The following is a 26,340-nucleotide window of genomic DNA, read 5'->3' on the forward strand; positions in this document are numbered from 1 at the left end:
CGCAGAATACAGGAGTTCTCCTGCTTGGTGTATCATAGGGGTGTATTTTTGGCACTGCTCACATTTTCTGACGTAATCTGCGGCTTCATTGTTCATGGTAGGCCAGTAGTATCCTGCGCGGATGAGGCATCTGATGAGAGCACGGTTTCTCATATGGGCGCCGCAGTGACCCTCGTGTACTTCTTCTAGTACCCGTCTTGTTTGATTTGGCCCAAGACATTTGGCCAGGGGGCCGCCGAACGTCCTTTTGTAAAGATCATAGTTTATGATGTTGTATCTGGCCGCCTGTATTCGGAGTTTTTGGATTCGTTCTTATCTTGTGGGAGCGTTCCTTCCTGAAAATATGTTACGATACGGTTGTGCCAGTCCCAAGTTAGGTTTATAGAATGTACCTCGACCTGGTCTATCGAGGAATGAGAAAGGTGACCACGTTTTCCTTGTTGATATTTCTGGTGGTTGCCGCTAGCTTGGCGAGACCATCCGCTTCGATATTATGCGCCCTGGGTATCTGATCGAGGCGGCATTCATCGAATTCTGGTAGCAATTTGTGAATTTCTGACTGGTACTTCTGTAGTCTGTGTTCTTTGATTTGGAAAGTCCCAGTGACTTGATCCACCACGAGTTGAGAGTCGCAATGGAGGACGAGTCGTCGAGCGCCATATTCAAGGGCTAATTTCAACCCTGCAACCACAGCTTCATACTCGGCCTCGTTATTAGTCATCTTGGGGCACCGTATGGATTGGCGAATCACTTCGCCCGTAGGGACTTCGAGGACGAGTCCCAGTCTGTTTAATTTTGCTTGCGTCGGGGAGCGTGATATCGGAGAGCAAGAAACGCTGCTGCTTAGCTCGCACTCATTTCACACACATATTGGAGTTTTCCTGTCTAACCTTTTCGTTCTCTGGTCTTGAGATGTCATTGGTGGATGGGACGATGAATTATGCTTTGACCTCGGGGGTCCTCCTCGTCAGCCCGATCTTTAAGTCCCCAGGAAGGCTTTCTTGGGACACCTTTTTGGTGAGGGAGGAAGTATTATTCGAAGGGTATCACTTCCGAGGCATCGGGTTCGTCTGGTGGACAATATTTCGGTGGTTCCATAATGATTTCCCATTCTTCAGTTGCTTGCTTTGGGCAATCAGCAGAAGGTGGGTTAGGATGATATCCTCCTTATCCCGATCTGATGAGTTGGTGAACGAAGGTGGATCAATGGCGTTACTTGCTCTGCTTGGCGCTCTGATGGTTGACGGGGATGGTGTTTTCTGAGTTTGGTAACCGTATTCGGTTCTCTCTCCCTTCCTTTTTGTGCCTTGGTCCTGTGCGGGCCAGGCTTATTTTGACTGGTTCATGGGCTGCCCAACGTGCGGGGGATGATGTTGGTTGTAACTTTTGCTTTTATATAGCATCATGATCTAGGTTGGCGTGTGAGATTCACTTACCGTTCCTCTTGGTGGGTGATCGTGTTTCCGGTTTTCGATCTAGAGGAGACTAGGAAGTTTTCACTAAGAAATCCCCACAGACAGTGCCAAATTATTTGACTCAAAAGATATTGTAACCTTTTCGAATAAATCAATTAAAGAGATTGAAGAGGCAAATCTTAGTCAAACCTAATAACCTCCAGATCCTTAAACAAATCAGAAAATAATGCATAAGATGAAATAGAGTTGATCAATCTTATTGATATTTGACATTTCTTCTTTTGTTAATCGATGAAGATGACTGTTTTTCATCTTCCATGGAAACGTTGCTTTGGCTTCCTTTTGCTAAGAAGATTACAGGGGAGAGGGAAGAGAGAGAAAAAGCCCCTCTCCCATTGAGAGACTCCTCCCCTATATATAGTTATAAAATCCTCACTATGGGTCAATACAAATTCGCAGAACGTCCTCTTTCGTCGTTCTCTGAGTGTCGTTCTTTGTCATGGTGGGTATTATGGTACGGGGTTTTGGAGCAAACCATGTCGTCTTTCACTATCTCGTCGCTTGGATGGGATATCGGTCAGGCCGACTGCAGCGATCAGATTTTGACCAATACGAGAAATTCTTTAATTTTAAACTTTTCAATTTGATACAAGTTTGGGTGAGTTTCATGGGATATTTTCGTATCTGTCAAAGTCTTATTTTAGGGGAAATTACTCTCCTTGTCACTTGGCCCAACAGTCCATCAAAAAATGGCCCACATTTGAAACCCTTACCTGATATAGCCAAGGTTGTATATAATCTGAATTTTTTTTTCACCAGTTAGCCCACCCTATTTTTTTCTTTTCTTCGTTCTTCTTCTTCCTCCTCTTTCACGACTTTGCACCTCAAAGTTTCTCTACCATTATATATATTCTTCAATTCTCCTTCCATATTCAAAGTTGATAATCACTATTAAGATGAGAAGAAAAAATATCACTTAAGAGAATTACTATTTTGGAGTCACCATTAAAGGTCATTCGAAGCTTCAATTTCAAAATTGGATTTTTCGATTTTGTTAGTTGTTTGGATTGGGTGTTGGCCCAATTGATTGGGATCGTCAAGGGGAGTTCAAAACTCAAATTTGAAGTGATTTGGAGCAGATTTGAGGTAGATTTGAGTTGAATTTTAGAAGATGCCCAAAGAAGAAGAAGAACCAGTGAAGCTCCATTAATATGATTCATTTGTATAATAGTGTATAATATTGTATAAGTAACATATAATAGTGTATTAACATCTCTTATACATTATTTTATACAAGGCTGATACATTTCTTATTCCTCCTCCTCCTCCTTTTTCATTTTTATACACTTTTATACAACTATATATATAATATACCTCTTTGTATAAAAGTGTATAAGCATTTCAGACGAATTTTTTGTACGATTTTCAGTTGCAATTTTTGATATTTGGATCCTGTAAATAATGTATCAGCCTTGTATAAGTGAATCTGTTTCTCTTTGCAAAGTATACTTGATGTAGTTGTGCAGAATGCAGATCAGTACTGTGGATTTTCTCAATTGTATTTGATGTAGTTGTCTTGATTCATTTTTGTTGTTTGAGATGTTTTCTGACTTCTGACCATAATGTGTAATGTCCTTTTATCTTATAGGTTAAAATCTGATGCGAAAAACCGCTCTCTGCAATAATTATTGCAATTCTATTCAGGAGTGCTTTGACACTGAATGAGCATATTGCTTCCATATGGATGAGCATATAGACTTTAATGCAATGCTATTGGATTAAAGCAGATCTTAGTATAAGTTGGACGACCTTATTTGGACAGGGTATCCCTTTTAAGTTTGGATCGTATTTCTAGCAGTGAAGGAAGACAGTGTTGAATTTTTTTTGCCTTGGAGAAAGAAAAGACATATTAAGGATGAGGCAATGACCTTTATATCTTAGCTAAGAATGGAGATTTCAATAGGTGAAGAAGGTAAGCTGAGAAAGCTATCAGGATGTTCATAACCTCCATTAAATGTTTTTGACCTGTGTATGGAAGGGTTTGTTGAATCTGCCCTTTTCCTCCCCACACACCCAGATTGTATCGTGCAGGATGCTTTGGAGTTCTGAAAAGTTTTATCGGAAGGCATCTCTAAGTGGGCTAAAAAAATTCAGATCTAAGCTTATTGATATTTGGCTACACATTTGCAAACTTGTAAGTGGCCTAAAATAATGCAAGGTCAACTTATGGAGTGCATTATTATGTAATTTTGTCCTTTTTTTATTAATAATTTCAGATCTGATGAAGGATCGCCATATAATAGAATAATAATAAATTTAATTTGAAAAAAGTAGGTCAACCCTCGTGAAGAACGGGTTAGAATTAAAATGATTCTAGTCTATTCTATCGTAATATAATAAGACAACTAGACAAGGACATAAAAAGATAAGCCAGCCAAGCTTGTACAATATATATATATATATATATATATATATATATATATATATATATCTTGTCTTGTATAAGACTAATTGGCCATGAAACTCACAGCTATCATCTTAGTAATAATTCCTCTAGAGAAAAGGGAGAAATCAAGAGTTTGAGAGAAAATGGGAAATGTATTTGCTATAATGAAACCAATAATTCATGGTGTATTGAAAGCTATTGGAATGACATCCCAAATGGTGGAAATAGAACCAGGAACTATCATGCATTTTTGGGTTCCAACTGAAACCATTCATTACCATAACCCAAACAACAAATTATCTAATAAACCTAAGCCTGCTGTTGTATTTGTTCATGGGTTTGTTTCAAATGGAATTTTGACTTGGCTTTTTCAAGTGCTTTCCTTAAGAACTTCAGGTGCTGATTTTAACATCTATGTCCCTGACTTACTTTTCTTCGGAGATTCCTTCACTGATCGTCCCGAACGGTCAACGAGTTTTCAGGTATTAAATCTCGTGATCATTTTATCTAAAAGTTAAATCGTTGTCGTTTTCTGATTTTCTTTTCCATGGAACAAACCCTTGAAATCAGGCAGATTGTTTAGCAAAGGGAATGATGAAGCTTGGAGTGGAAAAGTTCTCTCTAGTTGGATTTAGTTATGGAGGAATAGTTGGGTTCAAGTTGGCTCAATTGTATCCTCACATGGTTGAATCTATGGTTATGTCAAGTACGGTTATTGAGTTGACTGAGTCTATTAGCAATGCTTCGTTGAAGAATATTGGGTTCACAAATTGGCCTGATTTTCTTTTGCCGAAAACTGTCTCTGGAGTTAAAGTGCTTCTATCTATTGGTTCTCATAAGTTGCCATGGTTGCCTGAATTTTTCTTCAGGGATTTTCTTGAGGTACATTCCTCTTTAACTTACAATTCGTATTCTATTAATTATATTGAATTGTGTGACCATCTTATTTATTGAGATTTAATGTCGGTGCTGATATCATGTGGAATAAGGTGACCTGCTCCTTTAAAAGATGAAGATTTAGCCAAAATAACACATTTTTAATTACTTAATGACACATTTTTAAAAGATTAAGTTGATAAATAAAACATTTTTAATTACTTAATAATATTCATATGAAAAAGGAGCTACATTATTGTAAAAATTATGCTAAGGTACATGAATCTATCTGATGATAAATGACATGCATGTAAATGTTGAGGCGAGGGGAAGTGGTAAAAGCAGCCCCAAAAGATTATGAGCCCGTTCGGACATACAAAAATTTTCCTTTTTTCCAATTTTGTTTTTTGAAAACAATGTTTGGTTATCTATATCTTACCAATTTTTTTCAATTTCACTTGAAAATGCATTTTCAAATTTGAAAAACTGGGTCTTACCAATTTTTCAATTGAAAATGCTAGTTTTTATATTTTACAAATTTACCCTATACTTTTAAAATTTATAAATGACCCCATCAATTATTAACCTACAACTACCCACCGATTTCCCCTCAACGATCAGATGAAGCTACTACAACGGATAATGAGCCTTTTTCTTGTGACGACTACCATGTTGGTACTGGGCATGAATACAAGTACTGGTAATAGCAGTGGGAAGCGGACTATGTTAGAAAATGTGATATTGATTTTGCATCTTCTGTACATTGAAGTAAAGCAGAATATGATAACAACTAAACAATAGCATGTTTGATTGTTTATTCCAAGTAGGATAATCAAATTGGGACGGTTTTGATATTTTTTACAAGTTATGGGGTATAAATCATATTTCATGGAAAAATGCCTACTAAGATTTAAGAGTCAAGTCAAAGTTGATGTCGGCAAAAAAAGGTCAAAAGTGGACAAATAACTTTATTTGGTGTATAAAGTACTAAGGACATCTCTTATCTCTTAAATAAGGCACTATATATCTTTTGGCATTTTTTTTGATTCATCGTTAGAGATACATGAACCAACCAAAACATAAAAGTAACTGAATGGAATAATTATTGCATCTCATCAACATGTAAGAAAGACTATTTGAATAAGGAATAGAAAACTATACAAAGACGGAAAAATGTTGGATATGAGTTGGTGTAAACATTTGGCACAAGTAAATTTATATAATGTTACTATATACGTCAGGTACTATATATCTTTTGACATTTCCCCTAGGAGAGTGTATATAAATTTCTTTTAGGCGATGAAATTATGGTGACATACCGCAAGGTGATATACTAGTAATGAACTTAATTTGGTAATTGATAAACTTTAAAGTTATTAATATTCCGCTAGCTATAAAACAGTTAAAGCATGTTGTTCTTGTGTACAAAATCTTTATATTATCAGTGTTTATAAACTACATTTGCATTTTTATACCATGATTTTAATAACAAAATACTATAAAAGCAGGTAATGTTTGCCAACAGAAAGGAGAAAACCGAACTTCTTGACGCTTTAGTAGTCAGTGACAATGACGCTATTATTACCCCTAACTACTCCCAGGTACGTCCAACCTTCTCTTCCTCCTTTTGCTTTGGTTACGCACATAATGACCAGATTGAGAAAAATCACCTATAACAACAATATTCCAGTAAAATCCCACAAGTAAGAGGTCCGGAAAGGGTAGTGTGTACGCAGACCTTACCCCTACCCTGATGGAGTATAGACCCTTCGCTCAAGAAAATGAAAAAAACGAAAAAGACAATATATCAATACCATCAACAGAAACACAGAAATAATAACAGGATTATAAGAACCAGAAAATAGTTGAAACGCAATAACAATAACTAGTAAAGAAAAATGGAAGAATAGTGTGAACATAACATTAACCACTAGCAATTTAAGACAAGCCCTATTAGTCTATCCTCACACCCGGAATGAAGTAGAAAAACGCTCAACTACCTCCTAACCTATAACCCTAATGCTCGATCTCCATACCTTCCTATCAGCAGGGGCAGCTCAGTCGATTTAGTGGCCTAAAGCCAAACCTTAATAAGAGACCTAAAATATATTCAATAAAATTCTTTTATATATTTATGTGAAATGATAGTCTAAAAAATCTTTCTATCTTTTATAAGTAAGGAACAACAAAAAAGAATATGCAAACTCATATTATCAATACCCTTGTTATTTGGCAGAATTGATATATGAGTATGAGGGGAAAAAAAAGTTGATTTTATTAAGAACGGGAATTGAATTAACTGAATTGAATATAGCAAAAAATATTACAATTTGTTTCATTTTTAGTCACTTGTCGGCTTGACTGCCTTCCAACTAAAAAACTTGACACTACTAGAAATTCGGTAAATACCGACCAACTTTGGTCGGTTATGGCCAATTACCGACCAAAACGCGACCAAATATGCTTGGACGGTATTTTGATGGTCGCTTTAAAATACCGACCAAAGTTGATCGGAGATTACCGACCAACATTGGTCAGTAAATTAAATTCAAAAAAAAAATATTGCAAAAAAAACCAACCAAAGTTGGTCGATATTTTAATTATGTAATCAAAAGATTCGCTGTCTGGGAATCAAACCGGGGTGTGTACTGTAGCAGGATACTATTCTACCACTAGACCATTGATGCATTTTGTTTATACTCTTTAATTGTATTTTCGCACGAAAATAAGCGACCAAAGTTGGTCGATTTTATTAAAAATTAAAATTATGATCGGTTTTTTAAAATGACCGGCCGAATTTACTGACCAAAGTTGGTCGATTTTTTTAATATTAATTTTTATTTATTTTAATTGCAAAAACCGACCAAAATATGCCCCAAAAGAAAAGGAAAAAAAACAAAAGTAAACAAGATACTGAAGTAAATGCATGTCACATCCCTCCATGATTTCACGATGATAATAGTATTCATGAGTCTAAAATTTCCAAAACATGGGTAGTACTTTACGAATATCCAGACGTGAAGCAAAAATTTTAATTTTATGTGTTCAAGATTAATTTGGAACAAGGACTTCAATATTAATAACTAGATGCTTAATTTAATATTTGTACATATTTAATGAACATTTTAACACAATTACTGTAGTTTAAGCAAAAGTTAATGGGCTCGGTCGAATTCGTATTCGGGCTTCTAGCTCCGCCACTGCTAATATCTTTGTTTTAATCTTTCACACAGAGGATTTACCTTTTATGCGGAGACGACGACAAAATTTTTAATATGGCAGTGTCCGATAACATGAAACAGTAAGTCCCTAGCTTTGGCAGCTATGTTCGAGCTGCTGCAGAGCAATTTTGGAATTCAAAAATTAATGTTTTTATTGATCAAATCTATCGAATATCTAATTTTGGGTATAATAATGAGTGCAGGAAGTTGGGAGAAAATACGACAATCGAGTACATAAAAAAGGCAGGACATCTAGTTCAGTTGGAGCGACCCTGCTCTTACAATCATTATCTCAAGAAATTTCTTTCCTACTCATGAAGTGGCTATGTGAGTTACGATTAAGGATTGTCGTCGTTTATATTGGGAATTATTTTTTTCTTACTTGTAGACATAGGCATAATTGGTTAAATCACGTAATTGTTGGTGTCTCAGTTATTCTTTCCAATAGTATTGTTCTATTCAATCAAAATGTAATGGTAAATTTAATTGGTTAATACTAAGCTTCTCAATTATAAATGCTTTTTAGTATCGCGTTCATAAGTTAATTTATTCATATAAAGCATGAGTTATTTTGTTTAGTCATTGGGTAATTTTTTTTAACTTTCTCAAGTCTGATTTTAATGCGTTACTTTTCGTGAATTTGATATTGAAATATAGTTTCTTGAAATAATTAGGTCCCGTTCCATAAAAAAAAATTCCTTTTTTTTTAAAAAAAAATTTCTCCAAAATGTGTTAGTCCATGAAATTTTGCAAATTTTTCGAAAATGAGTTTTTCAAAATTAAAAAGCAGTTTTGACCATTTTTTCAAAATTTTCAGAAAAACGTTTTTCCCCACTCACAAAACTGTAACATTTTTTCAAGTGAAATGCATGTCCAAACATAGTTTCAAATTCTAAACACCATTTTTCAAATTAACCCAAATATTACTATTTTTTTCAATACTTTATGTCCAAACGCCTACTTAGTCTCAAGAGTCCACCTGTTCAGGAAAATGGTTTTCTTTCTTCTTTTTGCACCAAAAATATACTCTACACCATAAAGATTGCAAAAGGGAGCTCATGCCAAGGAATAATCGATAAGAGATCAGAAGAAATTATACTTACCATTTTCTAATTTGCTGAGATTTCAAATCATCTTTCCACGTCTTGAGTGTTAATATCGTATTAAATTATCAATTAATATATGTTTGATTATTATATATATCATCACAATTTTTGATAAAAGTAACAATGGATAATTTTAAAGTATAGTTAATTTTTTTAATCTAAACATCAAAAACCCAAAGTGAGGAAAAAGTGTCAAAAATAATACTTTAGTCCGTTTCGATTTATATAGCAACATTTTCTTTTTAGTCCGTTAAAAGAGAATATCTTCAAAATTTGGAAACACTAATTTATAAATTTCCTATTTTCCTCTGAATAATAAGTTTTTATGATCACATAAATATTAAAAAATAATTAATATTATAAATTTTAAAAGTATTATGAAATATTTATAATTGCAGATTTAAAAAAATTATGTCTTTCTTAAATCCTATTTTGCCACATAATTTGGAACTAACACTCTGTTTGGATCTTGTTATCCATCGTTTGATAATGTATTGTATTGTATCGTATGGTATTGTATTGCTTCAATTTATTAAAACAACGTTCGGGTAGATTGTATTATTTGATGATGTTAAATAACATTTTGCTGTTTAGTTTGACTGTATCGTACTGTACTGTAACTGATAAGTTTACTACAATACCCTCAATTATTCTAAATATTAAATTTATTAAGGATTACGGATAAAAAAAGAATTAAGAAAATCCCTTTCTACTAAAATCAAAGTTTACCTATCATTAGAAAAAAAAAAAAGATGATGGAGAAAAGAACGAAGATCGTGCAGTTGGCAGAACAAAGGAACAAAGATAAATAAGTAATACTATGTACACTTGAAAACAACTAATATTATACAACTAATTGGAGATTAAAGCAATTAGAATTGGAGTTAAAATCAAAGTAAGAGAAAAGCGAAACAAAAAGAAGGCAAAACCTATTCATACTACCTTTGACGTTGGAGTTAGGAATAGTAAGTGATAACTACGGATTTTGACGTGTTTCATGCTCTTTCTTGCTTACGCTTTGATTATAAATTCTTACAAAATAGACCCAAAAGGCTCATAAGTTGTGCTTGATTGCAGGTTTGATCAACAAAGTGACGAGATGTCAAATATCGGCTCAACAAGGAGTGAAACCTGCACAAGTATCAAAGACAAAAGGAACTCGGGACAAACTAGCCTAGTGCGGCCGCAGTCCATTCTGTGCAGTCCGCACTAGGGAGATTCAGAGAACTGGCAAATCAAGTGTTAAAGCAGTGCAGCCGCAGTGGAGATTGTGCGGTCCGCACTGAAGACTCCGCGGCCGCACTACCATTCTACGCGGTCCGCGGAAGCCAACTTCAGAGAGATGTCCAGAACCCATCATCAAGCCTATGTGGTCCGCGGTCGACTCTGTGCGGACCGCGCTGGCTGCCTCCGCGGCCGGTCCATTCTGCGCGGTCCGCGGAGCCTGAGTTCAGAGAAGTGAATTTGAAGAGTCAAAAGCCTAGTGCGGTCGCAGTTCATTTTGTGCGGCCCGCACTGACCCCGCAGGGGTATTTTTGTCTAGTTTTTCCAGCTTAGTATAAATAGAATCTTTTTCCATTTTTTAGGGTAACCAGTTATTATCAGACATTAGCTGCGCTCGTGAGAAGCTATTTTGTAGCCATTTTGGGCACTTTACAATAGTTTTAGCAATTGAATCTTTATCTTTACTTCAGTAATTTAATATTATGTCTTTCTCTTCATCTATTTCTCTGATTTTATCTTCAAGCATGAGTAACTAGACCCATTAGCTAGGGTTGTGGCTCAACTCTAGTGTGGGTAATTGATGGGTGTTGTAATTTAAGGTTAGATTGATTATGAGTGTTTGTTATTTGGGTCAATCTTATGGTTTAATTTATGAATTAGTAGTTGCAAACACTAGTTTGTGCTAAGTTGACTTGGGCTCTTCTTGAGAAAGAGAGCCTAAGTCTCCAAAATTGACCCAACAAGGAATTGGGATAGACTCAAAAGATTTGATAGTCCTAATTAACAGGTTAAACCTCGAGAGAGTAATTAACCGACTTGAACCCTAGTTGCTCGGGCAAATATGCATACTCAATTGGTCTCGAGAGAGTAAATTGGGCAAAATCACTCTTTCTACCGAGAGGTGTAGAGTGGGTAGTATTGAGCAACGGTTATAACATATTTTCCCAATCATGTCAATCGTGAATTACCCGTCAATTAGCCACCTAGGTGAAAGTCACTACCCTAGTGCCTTTTAAACTATTAGATACAACTTGTAGCAATTTATCTCTTAGCTTAATCTAGTTGCATTTTCAATTAGTAGTTTAATTATAGTAGAATATAAAGAAAACCCAAAAACTATGAGAAGACCAATTAAGAAAACACACGCAATCCTAAGCTAGATAGATACTCGACCCCAATCCTAGCTCTCTGTGGATTCGATCCCAACCCAAAATCGGGTAAAAGCTATTGCGACCCTCTCACGCTACTTTTTAGTGGTGCGGAGTTGGAAGCGATCAGTAAGCGGCAAAAGGAAAAAAAGGACGAAGACAAAGTAAGTTAAAGGTTTGAGATTTGGAGTTAAGAAAAAGAAAAGAGGTAAAGGGTAAAATATAATTTTAAAGTAATAAGTTAGGGCATAATTGAAAAGAAAAATAGGAAACGATCCCACTACACCAATGTGGTTGTTTCAAAAAATGGGACTTTTTGTTATTACAGAATAATAAATGTAACGATACAATACAATCAATTTTAACTAACACTTTGTTTGTATCATTGTTCCCCGTCGTTTTATAGTGTATTGTATTGTATTGTATTGTATCGTTTTATGAATACGATGCTTGGATAGATTGTATTGTTTGTTATTGTTAAATGCTGTTTGGTTTGACCGTATCGTAACTGATAAGTTTATTAAAATATCCTCAATTATTTAAATATTAAATTTATCAAAAATTATGCATAAAATAATTTAAAAAACAAAATAGAAGGAGGCAAAATACCTTAAGAAAGCAGCACAAAGGAGCGAGACAGAAGAAGGCAAAACACAGCTAATTAGAATTGAGTTAAAAGCAAATTAGGAGAAAAAATAAAACAGAAGACGGCAAAACACCTTTAACGTTAGCGACAGAAGTTTTGGGAAAAAACAAAGTAGGTTATAGGTTTGAGATCTGGAGTTAAAATAGAAAAAAACGGTAAAGGTTAAATAGACTTGTGGAGTAATAAGTTAGGGCATAATTGGAAAGAAATATAGGAAACAATCCCACCACATCAAATCGGTTGTTTCAAAAAATTAGACTTTTTATTATTCCGGAACAATGGATTTAACAATACAATAAAATAAATTTTAATGAAACAATCAAAACAAACATTGTTTTGGGATAACAATACGTTACAAACAACCATCCAAACAAACTGTAAACAATCAAACCAAATATTATTTTGGAATAAATATATAATAACATATGATAACAACTCCAAACAAGCTGTAAAAGGGAGTAGGCACCATCCAGCTTTCTCAATGGCGCAACCTTGTTCAACGCCGCGGAAATTCAAATACGGCCGCCTCACTCACATTTAAAATGGGATCACTTTATCAGTACTACATATATCGTATTATCCAAACACAATCTCACACAAATTGCGAAAGCAACAAAGTCATGTAAACGGTTATGGAGGGAGAAGAGTAGAATTGGAGAGAAGTGAAGCTTCCTGTCCTCATACCCATAGTGTCAAGAGCCGAAACTCGAGAGACAAACGGCGAACGACGTCGCAATAGATCACGGTCCTAACAGCAAACATGCTTTTGATTGGGACGTTACTCACCTTTACCGTCTCGCCGATACACTTCATATCATTCACGCCGTCTCCAGTTAGATTCACATCCTTAATTTCCGTTTGAATAACCGATTGCTCGTAATAATTGTTAATCTAGAACTCCATTTATTCTATGTTTGTTTCAGGTCTGAGAAATGAGATTGTCTATGAGACTACACAGGCACTCATGGAGAAGCTCGTTGTCGAAGCTTTAGAGGTTGCTCTGGTCAGTATTTCTCTCTCTCTCTCTCTCTCTCTCTCTCTCTCTCTCTCTCTCTCTCTCTCTCTCTCTCTCTCTCGAAGCTTTACAGGCACTTATGTTAATGTATTAAAATCTGCGTATACAGTGTATTATCAAAAAAATTACTGTACTACTTAGTTTGATTTTTAATTGGATTAAGGTTTGTACTAATAACACCCTGGCCTATGTTAAATTTATTTAATCTGGTATTGATTTTATGATCATATATGATAAGAATGATTAATATAATACAATTGAAAATTAATATTTGTAATTAGTCTAAATTTTTAATCATCCTAGACATGCACTTCTCACGACTCTCGTCCTCAACCTGATGCATGCGAATATTAGTATACTTCCCTTATAAACCATGGTTGTAACTTGTAATGACTAAGGCATGATTACATGTTGCGATAACATTTTCTGGGAAAAAAATGAACCACTTCACATTTAAACGTTCTCACTAGATTAAAGATAAGTCATGTTTTCTGTGCAGCACGGAAGATGTATGCTGAATTTTTTAGAAAATGAACCTTGAAGGACCCTTGACAATTAGGATAAGAATCAATGGTTCCTTGGAGAATTTTCTAGTTCGATGAGCAATGCATCATTCGTTGGAGGGAATATACATGAATGATTTTCAGGACTGAACTTTGATTGGGTGGAATTTCTTACTCACCTGTGATCCCTTTCTCCCTTGCTGGCCACTAATCCTAGAAGCTAAACACATTGTTGGGAAAGCTTTTATTACAAAATTTGAGTATTATCATTCTGATTGTCGCTTGTCTTTTTGCCTGATGTAATCATTCAAGTAATTAGAAATAAATATTTTGTCTTCTTAACTTTCACCAAATTGATGAACTGAGGAGCTCGATTGAACAGCATTGAGAAGAGATAACAAGAGAAGCGTAGAGAGGCTAACTAGTGACAATGAACAAATATCCAGCTATTTATACTAAAGACTAATCATAACTAACTCTAACTAAATCTTGTTAACTTAACTGACTGAATACACCCACAGTTGGTCAACTCCTTACATGTCTAAGAACCAATATTCGAATATATGAAGAGTTACTATTCGCTTTGAATGTGGTACTTATGCAGATGATACGTGGCTAATAGATAGTTAACCTGAAGAACATGTTGTTGTATAATTGATTGTGAGAATTTTACTTTGCGACTTCTCTCTTGATTAGGCATTCTATGATTGGTTCCTGTATACTATCATGGCAATGAAAGCTTACCTGTCATTAATATTGTAGCGTGAAATGTTCTATAAATGCATAACTTGATTGAGTTGATGCCCATCTTTATAATCAATAAGTTTGGATGAAGTAGACGAATTGAGGCTGAGAAAGTGTACTACTGATGCACCTTTCTACTTATGCTTCTTCTTTTGGGGATCCAGTGTAGTCTAAAGTTGTGGAGGAAAGCGTTTTCATATGAAAATGTGGAACTTGCAGTGCCCAGTAGGGCATAATTAAGATGAAGTTATGGAAGTTGCAATTCCCCAGTTTGTTGTCCATTGTTATCATTCAGAATCAATGCTAGTCTGCTGAGATTTCTGCCCCTGACTGAGACGTGGTCGGTCTTAAAGATTTCCAGAAATTTATCTGATTGTTGCCTGAATGACGCACATATCGTTAATTTTCTAAATTTCAAGTTATTTCATGCTGCATGCATGATACGGTATTCCTATGCACGTTTTTGTGTTATGCAACAGTATCATAAGGAGTGTTACCCTACATTTTCTTTCATATTTTTGTTGACGATTGGAAAGTATGCAAGTTTTAGTTCCTAGCACATGTGGTGACTATTGTTTATGGATAAGCTTGTATCTAACTGTATTAGTTATTCACATGTCATGTGTAACTAGTGCAACATCTGTATTCCCACTTCTACTATGGAACACAATTGCCTTGTCTTTTTTTTCACTTTAAAGCCTTAAAACTTTGAAAGAAGGTCTTTTTCTTCACAGAAAGATGTAATGTAATACCCTGTAGAAGTTTGTTATCACCTTTGTTATTGTTGGTTTTATTGAGCTTGACCTCATATACACCAGTAATCAAAATAGTTTTGGTTCCATTGATATAATCTCTAGGAGTTGATAACACACTGAACTCATTAATCTTCTGTCAGTGAGTATTGTTTACACAACTGCAAGATATCACCCATCATAATAGTTCCTCGAAAATCTATAATATTTACACTTTACACTATCACGTTCATTAGCTTTGGTTCCATGTTTCTTTTATGAAATCAAATAGTTGCAAAAATCTAAACTAGTTCAATCTATTGCCAAAACAGAGGCTCGGGAAGAATCTGTGATTTAATGGGACTTGCAAAGTTTGAGGAACTTACTCTGAAGTGGTGCCCATCCAAGGAATGCTACTTGCTGTGCGACAGTGGGAGCAGCTGTATTACTGGTGGCAGGTTCTTCCTCTAAATGCCTATGCTTGTATGAAAAGCTTGTGCTATTTTATGTATTCAGTATTTAAATTTGTTTGTATGTAATACCAATTTTGTGAATGGTTGCTGAACACAGTGAAAAACCTCATCTACTTACACATTGGATATTGTTCCTAAGAGATAGAAGGCTTACAATTTGTGCTTATATACTTCAACAATTTTTGTCATAAAGATGTAACGCATCACTTCTAGCCCCAAGAATCATATAAGCAGGAAAAACATAAAATAAGATCTATTTGACTAGCTCAATCAGAAGGAATCTGAACTATATATAATAATTGAGGGGGAGTCTTGGAGCAACGGTAAAGTTGTCTCGACCTATAGGTCACGGGTTCGAGCCGTGTAATCAGTCATTGATGATTGCATTAGGGTAGACTGCCTACATCATACTCCCTTAGGGTGCGGCCTTTCCCTAGACCCATGAACGCAAGATGCTTCGTGTATCAGGCTATTGAACGTAGAGATGCAAGTTCTTCAGTTGTTCATGGATTCTAGAGGGATTACTTAAGAAATTGAGAGCTGGGGAAAGGGCATAAACATAAAGTGCTATGTAGAAATGTTGGCTCGAGGTTGCTGTACTACACACCACATATTTCGACAACCTTCTTAGATTTTTATGAAACAAGAATTACGAAGATTTTGACTAATATTGAGGATTAGAAAGGAATTGCTTTGTAACCTTAGTGGGTCCAGAAAGACAACAAGCAAAACCATCTATCAGTATCTATTCAGACAAGAAGAATCCTGTAGATTTTGTCTGCAGAAATAACCAGGTCCGTCTTTGCTCACTGAAAATGAAGGTAAGCAGATGTTAGAACAAAGAAATAATGGTGAAAGGCACAAGATGACATAGACTAGGCCCAATGGTGGTGCTGCCCAGACTCGGATTATTGCGTCTGGTTTGCTCTGAACCATCAATAATGAAAAGATGCCCTCCTGTGCATAATGGAACTATATATTCCATAATGCTGACCGAAAGATGAAAAGCAATAACAAAGTTTTGGCAACGCCTTCGTTAAACCCCCCCCCCCCTACCCCAACCCCGAAAAAAAAATCAAAAAAGGATAAATGAAATGAAAGCATGAAAAAAAGAAGAAAGAATACAAGGAAAAAGAAACTCCCTCACTGGAGGGAAGGAGTAATGAGTTAGATTATATGACAAGTAGTCACTAATACGAATTCAGTTAATGTCTTAATGATAATCCACAAAAATCCATTCTTTTCCAATTCAAAAGCCATCAGTATGTTGTTTACTCCATGTTGCCCTCAGTGGAATCTGGATATGATTATAACAAACTTTTAGTCCCTTATAAACCACGTAAGTTACTTATCCTCTTTTTTCCTTCCTTTGTTCAAATGATTAAAACAATATTTAAAGACTGATGTGAAATATAATTACAAAGTTTATTCTAATTGTGTGACAAAAACATGAGCTGCCATATGATTAGGTACTAATCTGTTTTTTTTTTTGTCAAATAGAGAAAGCATGAATCCTAATATCTAATTCAGATGTCTCAACATCACCAATTATTTTGAAAAAGAAAAAAGGCTTCTTTCTTTATTAATTTTCTAGGTCTTAATCGACATGTCTTATTCTGTCCAAAAGGCAACTAGGCTAGCCACTATGGTTTACTGGTTGGCTCCCTTTCAGTATTCTCATGGGCTGCTCAATATTGCGATTCAGGTTCTAGTCAACAGAGTACCAGTTTGTGCCACTTGATGAGTATGACCCTTAATAATCAATCTTTAGAATAGAACTTTCTCTACTACTCTGACCACAATATTGTGTTTCCTAATATATTAGAATCAACCAGCTTTTAAGCATATTTACTAACAACTCTATTATGATGGATTTCCATTAAATTTTATGGAGTATCATTTGTACTTTACAACTGACAGTAAAATGGAAAATTAATATGATATCTTGATTGATTACAACCATAAGTTACCATACGCAACAACCATGGGCGAAGCTACATTCCCTTAAGGGTGGTCAATTGACCACCCTTCGCCGAAAAATTACATCGTATATATAGGTAAAATATTAGGTTTTAGAGGTATAAAATATATGTTGAACACCCTTTATCGATTTTTTTTTTCACTTAGTTCAAGTTTGAACATCCTTGAAGAAATTTCTGGCTTCGCCACTGGCAACAACAACCATGCCTCAGTCTCAGACAAGCTGGGTCGGCTAAATAACTCAAATTGGTACCAAATTGACTAAAGCTATTGGCCAGATTTGAGAGGTTTCAGCTGATTTTGATTTCAACCTAGTGATAACTTCACGGCCAAACAAATTATTTCTAAAGGACTGAATTTTGCGCTCGCCACTAGCCCTTGAAGATTTCTCGGTTATCAAATTAAAAAAAAAAAAAAGAAAGGAACGAATTTTGGTCTTCTGTTGAGATTTCTTTTCTTTCATTTTCCCCTTCAGTAGTTGCTTATGTTTACCTTTATATATAGATGAAAATTAGATTTATGTATATAGAAAAAGCCAGATTTCTACTTCGTTTCTAGCTATTTTATACTGGATATTTTGGGCATGGTTGGCTCCAGTTGCAATTTGATTAATTGTTTTAGAGAAGACAAGATTTCCAATGAACACTGTCATAGTATTGCTTTGATACTCTTGAACTGCAACATTTACATACATAATATACTATGTTATGTACTTGGAAAAAAGAATCAGGATCCATGACATCTGAGGTGAAGTCATTCAATGATCTTGAATGTTTAGAACTGTAAGGTCACATTTCCATCTTCAGGTCATTTCCAGCTTCAACAAAACCTGCACAACAATCAATAGTTTTTAGCTTCAACACTTGCACAGAAGCCTAATTTCTATTATTCTGGTGTTAAACTAAAGATTAGTGTCGCGGTAAGTGGTCCCTTTTCAGATAAGTATTATAGTTGAGATAGATAGGGGGCATAGGCCCTCCTATGAGAGACCAGGGTTCAAATTTCAGTAGAGGTGGAAAGAACACTAAGTTTGGGGTAGGCAATACTCGGTGGAATAGTTGAGGTGCACGCTACGTGGCCAAGACACTACTATTGTCAAAAAAAAGAAAAAAGGAAAGACAGGGCTCTCCCAGAACTCGTAAGTCTTAATAATGTAGTTGAATAATAACTGTTCATTTGTGTTGGATGGTTACATCTTGCCTATCAATCAACTACTTTGGGAATTTTTTGCCGTGCAAAAGTAACATAGTTTTGATCATTTAAGGTGGAAGACAGAAAAAAAAGGGAAGATACCTAATCAGCAACCTTTTTCAACAGGAGTATAAATCAAAGAGCACCCAACTATTCTCAAAGCAATATGATAGGTTCTGAGTCTCTAACATGGAAAATATCACCCACCTCAATTGATTTTTAATCTCTCTTTGTTGAATTATCATAGACATGATAGAAATATCGACTAGACATGTCACTTGTGCATACCTGTACACGGATGGGGAAGAAACTGTGCTGATCTTCCTTGTTGAAGCTCCATTGCATACATGTTATCTAATTCAGTATCCCAAGTTGGAAAGCTTTGAACTTGCTGTATTTTGAATGAAACATTTGTTAAACAAATAGAAAGAAAAAGGGAAATTAACAGTTTATTGACTAAGATAGGTTCGAGTAATTACATTGATATTGGATGAGTCGAGAAATATTTCAGGGATTGATACAGGTGCGCTAGTGGTTCTACGTAGAGCCATTTCGCTAAGATTTAGAATACCCATTTCGAATCCAGAACTTGACACTATTTGCTGCAATGAATTGAACTGGCGTTGGGCCATACTAAGCATTTCAGATGATGTTCCAGCTCCCACTGTAGGAAAATTAGACGTGCTAGTTGCAAATATCTGGAGAAACAAAAAATTTGAAATAAGAACATGTTTTTACACTGATGAACGAAATAATTTCTTGGTATGACGTTCCCTTACATCTTTGTTGAAGAAATTGTCTATGTCGATATCAAGCCTTGGATTAACAGCAGCCAGTTTCATGGATAGGAACTGTCATGATATTGAATTGTCAAATATAGAATCAATCATAATATTTCTAGCAACAATAGCAAATACAGAAGGTACTATTGTTTCTTGATTTTTTTCCTTTTTACCTCTACTTGTCTTTGGAGAGACTGGACATAGTTGATTATTTCATCTAGCATTCCTGCTTTCCCTGTGATCTTGTTACATCCTGGTACTAAATCTTGTAGAAATCTCATTCTTTCACTAATCTTTTCCCTTCTTACCTGCCAAAAATATGAACGAAGTTGCTGGTTAAGTTGTTCACTGGATTAAATATTAATATGTGGTAAAAAACACTTGGACCAAATCTTTAACTCACTCGTTCAGCTAAGCTGTGGCTATCAGTGGCTTGACCTCGACGTGCTCTGACATGAATATAATCAGGCTTTTTATCTTCAGTAATTTTGGACTTCTCCTTTGAAGATTCAGAAGATTCCTTACTGTTGTTACTGTTATTGGAGCTCCTTTTGTTGTTGTATTTCTCTGTTGTTACCTTGGAATCTCCCTCCTCTATGCATTCTTTCATTTTCTTGTCTTTGGTTTCCTCTTCTGCAACCTCCTGAAAAATGTCCACCAATTGTTAGATTACAGGACAGTTGCAACTATTGAATTGTGTGACCATCTCGTACAAAAGTTTAAACTCTTGAAAAACACACTTTTAATTACTTAATTATCAACAAGCTCTCTCTCGTGTGGATCAGAACATGTAGAAATATCTTTTGCTTTTTGGATGGCGGTGAGAGTGCTGTGCAACCATGTTTAGTGCTGTGACCAACTCATCTAAAGATTTAAACTCTTCGAGAGAACACGTTTTTAATTACTTAATTATATTGTGTCTCAACCGCACTGAAATGTAGGGACTAAACATAGACAGGGCAGAGAAACAGTTTCAATTGGAATTGAACATACCTTGAGATGTTGATTCTTATCTGCTTTCCTCTTCTTGAAACTCTCTCTTCCTCTATTTGAACTCAGCATACTCTCTTTGGCTTTACCAACAGACACAACGTTGTCCGCCATGTTAGGCGGGCAACTTGTGGTTCTGGAAATGGCATAATCCAATCCCAATTGTGGTGTAGTTCCTCCATTTCCAACCCCAATTGGAACATAGCCTAAACCATCAGTACCAATGGTCCCAAAATCGCCCCAATTGCTCTCTAAACAGGGGTCCGGCTTAATTGCCCGAGTCACAAGCTCATTAAGACTCTGGTCGTTTACATTGTTAATAAGACCATGAAACTGTTGAGCTCCCGCTGTTTGAGAATAAGAATGCATCAGTTGATGATCATTTTGTTCATCAAAATAACTCATCATTTCTGGTTGCTGCAGCTGTTCTTGTTGCCATTTCATTCTCGTTCGCTGTCGTTCAAGAACGCTCATTTCTGAGCTTCCATTTCCTCCATTGCCTGTGATACTGTGTAACATTTCTGGTAATGCAATATTCATTAATAACAGAGAACCCTTTTTTTTTTTTCAAAAAGAGTAAGAAAAAAGGGACTTCCAAAGCTGCTAAAATGCTACTGTCCTTTGTTTTGCTTTGGGGAAAGTAACAAAAGGCTGTTCAAAATTGTACTAGAAAAATATTAGGTAGCTTCCTAACTCGTTCCTTCCTTGTTACGTCCTCTTGAACCAACTCCCTCTTTCTTTCTCCTCAAGTACTATGAATGCACAGCTTCTTGAATAGAAGAAATGGGATTCTTTCTTTTATTTTCTTTTTTCCTTCTCTTGTATGGTGAGAGAAAGAATGGGGAAGGATGCGTGAAGGCTAAAGGTATAAGGAAAGTGGGGTATATATAAATTTGAGAAAAGGTTGCCGAACAGGAGAGGTGAGCCTATCAGGAAAAATATGAGATGCGGAATTGTATTTACTTTTCTGGGACACATTTAGAATTTACCCTTAAAACTTCTATTCATAAACATGTTAAAATATGTTATAGTTATAAGAGTTTGTCATTACACATAAATGAAAATTTCTAAGTTAAAAAGCTTCTAAATATGAAAGTATAATTTTTTTTGGAACAAATTAAAAAGAAAAACGCGTCAAATAAAAAGTACTACTATTATTCTTGCATGGTTAAACAAGATATTAGAGTGGACATAATGTTAGATTATAGTCCTGGTACCAGTTATATGACAAAAATATTCAATATGTTGCATACAAGAAAGAATACATATCCACATAAGAGAAACCAGATTGTTGATAAATAAATAAATAAATACATAAATAAATGTATTCACGACTCATATAGTCGAGAAAGATAGTTTTATATTTCGGGAAAATAACACTCTATATTCCCTTTCAAAATAATAGTTGAATTTTTTTTTGTATATTATATATATATATATATATATTATATATTACATATAAAAATTATACAAAATTTATATACTTTTTCGTCTACGAAATATAAATAATTTCTAAAGCTAACTTAAAGAAAAAAAAAAGAGGCCTTTTTTACTTCAGCTCAACTTATAATTGGGTACGTAACCATACCAAAATGGGCCATGGTAGGTGGGCCCGAGGAGACATGACCAATCACGTGAGACTGTCCCGCAAGAATGCAAAGTGTGAGAACAGTGTGACACAATTGGTCTTTCTCAGATACGTGTCAATCAATGGACCCGTCAAAGGTGACATGTCAGAGTGATGACGTGGACACCAGCCCAAAAAGGCGGAAAACGGGGTTTCGGAATTCCGTGCGATTGGTGTTTGGTACCTGAAAGTTAGAGAAAAGCTCCCTCTGACGCGCGTATGATGATCGTATATCAAACGAATGTTTGATATTCGTTTGATATTGGAGCATGTGGATGACGCACCAATTAAAGCAGTGAGCATATGATGTACCGAAATAAATTCCGTAACACCAGAATCTCAGATATTACGGGGTTGTCAGTTGCTAAAAATAGCATTCCTTTCGCTTTAACTTATTTACATATTTAATTATGGGAGAATTACATCCCTTGTCACTTGGCCCAACAACCCATAAGAAAATGGTACATAACTTGTTTTATCAGTTAACCCACCCCTTTTTTCTTCGTTCCCCTTTTTTCTTCGTTCTTCTTCTCCTTCCCATGTCATCCTTTGCACAACAAAATTTCTCAACTATTGTTATTCTCCTTCAATTCTTTTCCGGATTCCAATGGTTAACTAAGGATTTGAAAAGTAAAAGGAACCATTTTCAAGTGGTTCTAAGATTCGATTTCNGATTCCAATGGTTAACTAAGGATTTGAAAAATAAAAGTCACCATTACAGGTGGTTCGAAGATTCGATTTCAGAAATTGAGTTTTCCGATTTGTTAGTTGTTTGGAATGGGTGTTGTCCCAATTGATTGGAATCATCAAGATGGGTTCAAAACTTAAATTTCAAGTGATTTGGAGTAGATTTAGGCTATATTTGAGTTAAATTTCAGAGGATGCCCAAGGAAGAAGAAGAACACGTGAAGCTCCATTGATAGGATTCATTTGTATAATAATATATAATATTGTATAAATATTATATAATAGTGTATAAACACTTATACACTATTATATAAAAGGTTGATACATTATTTAGAGGTATTTGGTGAATGCATTTTCTTCTTCTTCTTCTTCTTCTTCTTCTTCTTCTTCTTCTTCTTCTTCTTCTTCTTCTTCTTCTTCTCATACACCTATATACATAGTGTATCAAGAATTTTTTCACTCTTTGATTATACATCTTTATACACTTTTATACAACTATATACATAATGTACCTCTTTGTATAACATTGTATAAAAGTGTATAAGCATCTCTGACGAAATTTTTGTACGATTTTCACTTGCAATTCTTGTATAAAACTAGTCCAAATCTCCAGCAAATAACTTCAAACTTTGTATACGACCTACTTAGACTATTTCTAATAAGTTCAAACAATACCCACTCCAAATTTCTAACAAAATCATAACCGAAATTTAACAAGATTAGCATTAAAGGAGATGAGATTTTAGGTTTCTCGCGTATGTTTTTGCGTTTTGTAGTTGTGATAGGTATGTATAAACCTGAAGATATACAAAATCAAAAAAATAAAAAATAAAAAAAATCAGAGAAGTATTGGTTATGGAAGAAGGCACGAATGAGTGTTGACTGAATGGGAAACTGATTTTTGTTTTTAGTTTTGTTTGCATGTGATTCTTTTTTATTAATTAAATTAAATATTTATGGGTGAAAAATGAGGTGAGAGCTACAATAGGGGTAGACAAGAATAAATGAGGTTTCTATAATTAGAGGAAATGGGAAAAGAAAAGATCTTATTGATATTTGGCTACACATTTGCAAACATATAACTGGGCTAAAATAGTGCAAGTTCAACTTATGGAGTGCATTATTCTGTAATTTTGTCTTTAATTATTTGTTGCCAAAAAAAAAAAGAAATTTCTAGAACAGAATACAAGAAGAAAAACGGAAAATCTTGGTATTACAATTTGAATTGCACCCTTAAAAAAAAAGAAGCTTTTTCCATAACATTAGAAAAGGAAAAAGAGGGAGAAGATGTACACTATTGATAGGTTTGAACTTTCCATCTTTTTCTTTTGGGTTCCCATCCGGTGTTAGGTACCAGCATTGGGACCCGATTAAATTTGGATTGCGCCGGAAAGTCCCACATTGGAGGATAAAACGCTTCCTAACAAAGACGATTTCATACCCCAGGGCTCAAACCTGAGACCTCTGGTTAAGGATGAACCACCAAGAAGGTACGGAGCTCAATAAGAAAAAGAAAACCTTAAGTTTATCTCTAGTTTTATCAATGATATTCTTGCAGTAAAACCAATATGTGCAATCTAGTCTTATTGTACAGAATCTTCCAAGATTGCTTGTGAGTTCGATTCTCACTATTCTACTTTCCCCTGCAAACTTTTAAAGCTAGGCTTGTTGCAAAACGGTTTACTCAAAAAGAAAGAATCGATTATGAGGAAACCTTTTCGCCAGTAGCCATGCTTAAATCCATTAGGATTCTCTTATCCATTGCTGCTCATTACGATTATGAGATTTGGCAAATGGATGTCAAGACGGCTTTTCTAAATGGAAGTCTTGATGAGTGTATCTATATGGCACAACCAGTTGGTTTCATAAAAAGTGGCAATGAGCACATGTGTAAATTAAAGAAATCCATTTATGGATTGAAACAAGCTTCTAGAGCATGGAACACTTGTTTTGACGCATTGATTAAAATCTTCGATTTTGATCAATGTGACGATGAGTCTTGTGTCTATAAGAAGTGGGATGGAGATAAAGTTTACATTTTTCGTTTTGTACGTAGATGATATTTTGCTCATAGGAATTAATGTGAGCATGTTGAATTCAGTAAAGTAATGGTTGTCCTCACGTTTCGATATGAAAGACTTGGGACATACGTCACATATCCTTGGGATCATGCTTATGCGAGATCGCAGGCGAAGGATACTATTCTCACCAGGTTTAGCATGCAAGATTCCAAGAAAGGCTTTCTCCCTTCTAGACATGGAATCTCTCTGTCGAAAGATTAGTCCCCAAAAACGACTGATGAGATAGAAAAGATGAAGGCGGTCCATTATGCTTCTGCTGTAGGGAGTCTCATGTATGCTATGCTATGTACTAGACCTGATATCTGCTTTGTTGTTGGCATGGTTAGTAGATTTCAGTCCAACCCTGGACGAGAACACTGGACTGCCGTTAAGCATATAATCAAGTACTTGAAAAGGACTAGGGATTATATGTTGGTGTATAACTCAGGTGATCTTGCACCCATTGGTTATATTGATTCAGATTTCCAGTCAGATAGAGATTCTAGAAAATCTACCTCAGGATATATTTTTACCTTAGGAGGTGGAGCCATAAGTTGGAGGAGCATCAAGCAATCATGTGTTGCTGATTCTATCATGAAAGTCGAATATGTGGCTGCTTCTGAGGCAGCTAAAGAGGATGTTTGGCTCAGGAACTTTCTAAAAGAGCTTAATATGGTTCCTTCGGTTCAAGCACCGATTGTACTTAATTGTGACAATAGTGGTGCAGTTGCAAACTCGAAGGAACCAAGAAGCCATAAAAGGAGTAAGCATATTGAGCGTAAATATCACTTAATTCGGGACATAACTCAGAGAGGTGATGCAAGAGTGTTGAAGATTGCGTCAGAGGACCATTTGGCAGACCCGTTTACAAAGAGCTTTGACACATAAGATTTTTGACAAGCATGTAGAAGTAATGGGTATTAGAGTAGTAGACGCATGGTTATGAGTCTAAGTGGGAGATTGTCGGGATATACCATTAACCATGCGGTTTAGACATAGTATTTTGTTTTATTCTTTATGGAATAATTATTTATTTAATTTATTCAATTCAATAAAATACTATATTAAATAGATCATTTGTTACATGTGTGTCCTTTTAGTTATGTAGTAGACAATTTAGTGTATGGAGTCTTAGCTCATGCACAGAAGATTAAAGTGTCGGTTCTCATAATTAATAGACTATATTCACAGTCAAAAATATTATTGGACAAAATATCTTGATGATTGTAGCACAAGATTATAGTATAATTTGTCTTGATTATGGGAGTGGTTTTACTCCGACTTCTTGTGCTAGTATACTTAGTATATCGAACGGACCAAGTAGAGAAAAGATGTTTTTGTACTGAATATATATATAAAATATTTTCTCTAACTCATTAAATGAGCTTATACTCCTAATCTTGATATAATTATTATGACCAATGTAATTTATTTATTGTTTTAATTTATCAAAAGGTACGACTCTATTCAGAGTT

At 35.2% G+C, this 26,340-nt stretch overlaps 2 protein-coding genes and 1 long non-coding RNA gene across 3 annotated transcripts; 2 read left to right on the forward strand and 1 right to left on the reverse strand.

The window, feature by feature from the left end:
* LOC109226235 lies at positions 3,923 to 8,489 on the forward strand. Its single transcript, XM_019391028.1, has 5 exons — positions 3,923 to 4,343; positions 4,432 to 4,743; positions 6,246 to 6,338; positions 7,971 to 8,038; positions 8,162 to 8,489. Exons 1-5 carry the CDS (start codon positions 4,005 to 4,007, stop codon positions 8,274 to 8,276), a joined length of 927 nt encoding a protein of 308 aa, XP_019246573.1. The 5' UTR covers positions 3,923 to 4,004; the 3' UTR covers positions 8,277 to 8,489.
* Positions 12,700 to 15,692, forward strand: LOC109240898. Its single transcript, XR_002070161.1, has 3 exons — positions 12,700 to 12,914; positions 13,006 to 13,085; positions 15,408 to 15,692. It is a non-coding gene; the product is annotated as an uncharacterized LOC109240898 (long non-coding RNA).
* Positions 18,161 to 21,346, reverse strand: LOC109226243 (transcription factor bHLH63-like). Its single transcript, XM_019391037.1, has 7 exons — positions 20,495 to 21,346; positions 19,905 to 20,144; positions 19,675 to 19,809; positions 19,499 to 19,570; positions 19,199 to 19,417; positions 19,008 to 19,110; positions 18,161 to 18,357 (listed from the first exon to the last, which is right to left on the reverse strand). The coding sequence occupies exons 1-7, from the start codon at positions 21,029 to 21,031 to the stop codon at positions 18,317 to 18,319; spliced, it is 1,347 nt and encodes a 448-aa protein (XP_019246582.1). The 5' UTR covers positions 21,032 to 21,346; the 3' UTR covers positions 18,161 to 18,316.

Source organism: Nicotiana attenuata, chromosome 1, assembly GCF_001879085.1.
Source record: "Nicotiana attenuata strain UT chromosome 1, NIATTr2, whole genome shotgun sequence".
NCBI lineage: Eukaryota > Viridiplantae > Streptophyta > Magnoliopsida > Solanales > Solanaceae > Nicotiana > Nicotiana attenuata.

Excerpts from the sequence above, each read along its gene's own strand:
- LOC109226243 (XM_019391037.1), bottom strand. The coding sequence starts at position 21,031 with ATGAATATTGCATTACCAGAAATGTTACACAGTATCACAGGCAATGGA. Across the intron at positions 19,571-19,674 it reads CTCTCCAAAGACAAGTAGAG|TTCCTATCCATGAAACTGGC; the intron begins GTAAAAAGGAAA and ends ATATCATGACAG. Across the intron at positions 18,358-19,007 it reads TCTTCCCCATCCGTGTACAG|GTTTTGTTGAAGCTGGAAAT; the intron begins GTATGCACAAGT and ends ATTGTTGTGCAG.
- LOC109226235 (XM_019391028.1), top strand. The coding sequence starts at position 4,005 with ATGGGAAATGTATTTGCTATAATGAAACCAATAATTCATGGTGTATTG. Across the intron at positions 6,339-7,970 it reads TTACCCCTAACTACTCCCAG|AGGATTTACCTTTTATGCGG; the intron begins GTACGTCCAACC and ends TCTTTCACACAG. Across the intron at positions 8,039-8,161 it reads GTGTCCGATAACATGAAACA|GAAGTTGGGAGAAAATACGA; the intron begins GTAAGTCCCTAG and ends TAATGAGTGCAG.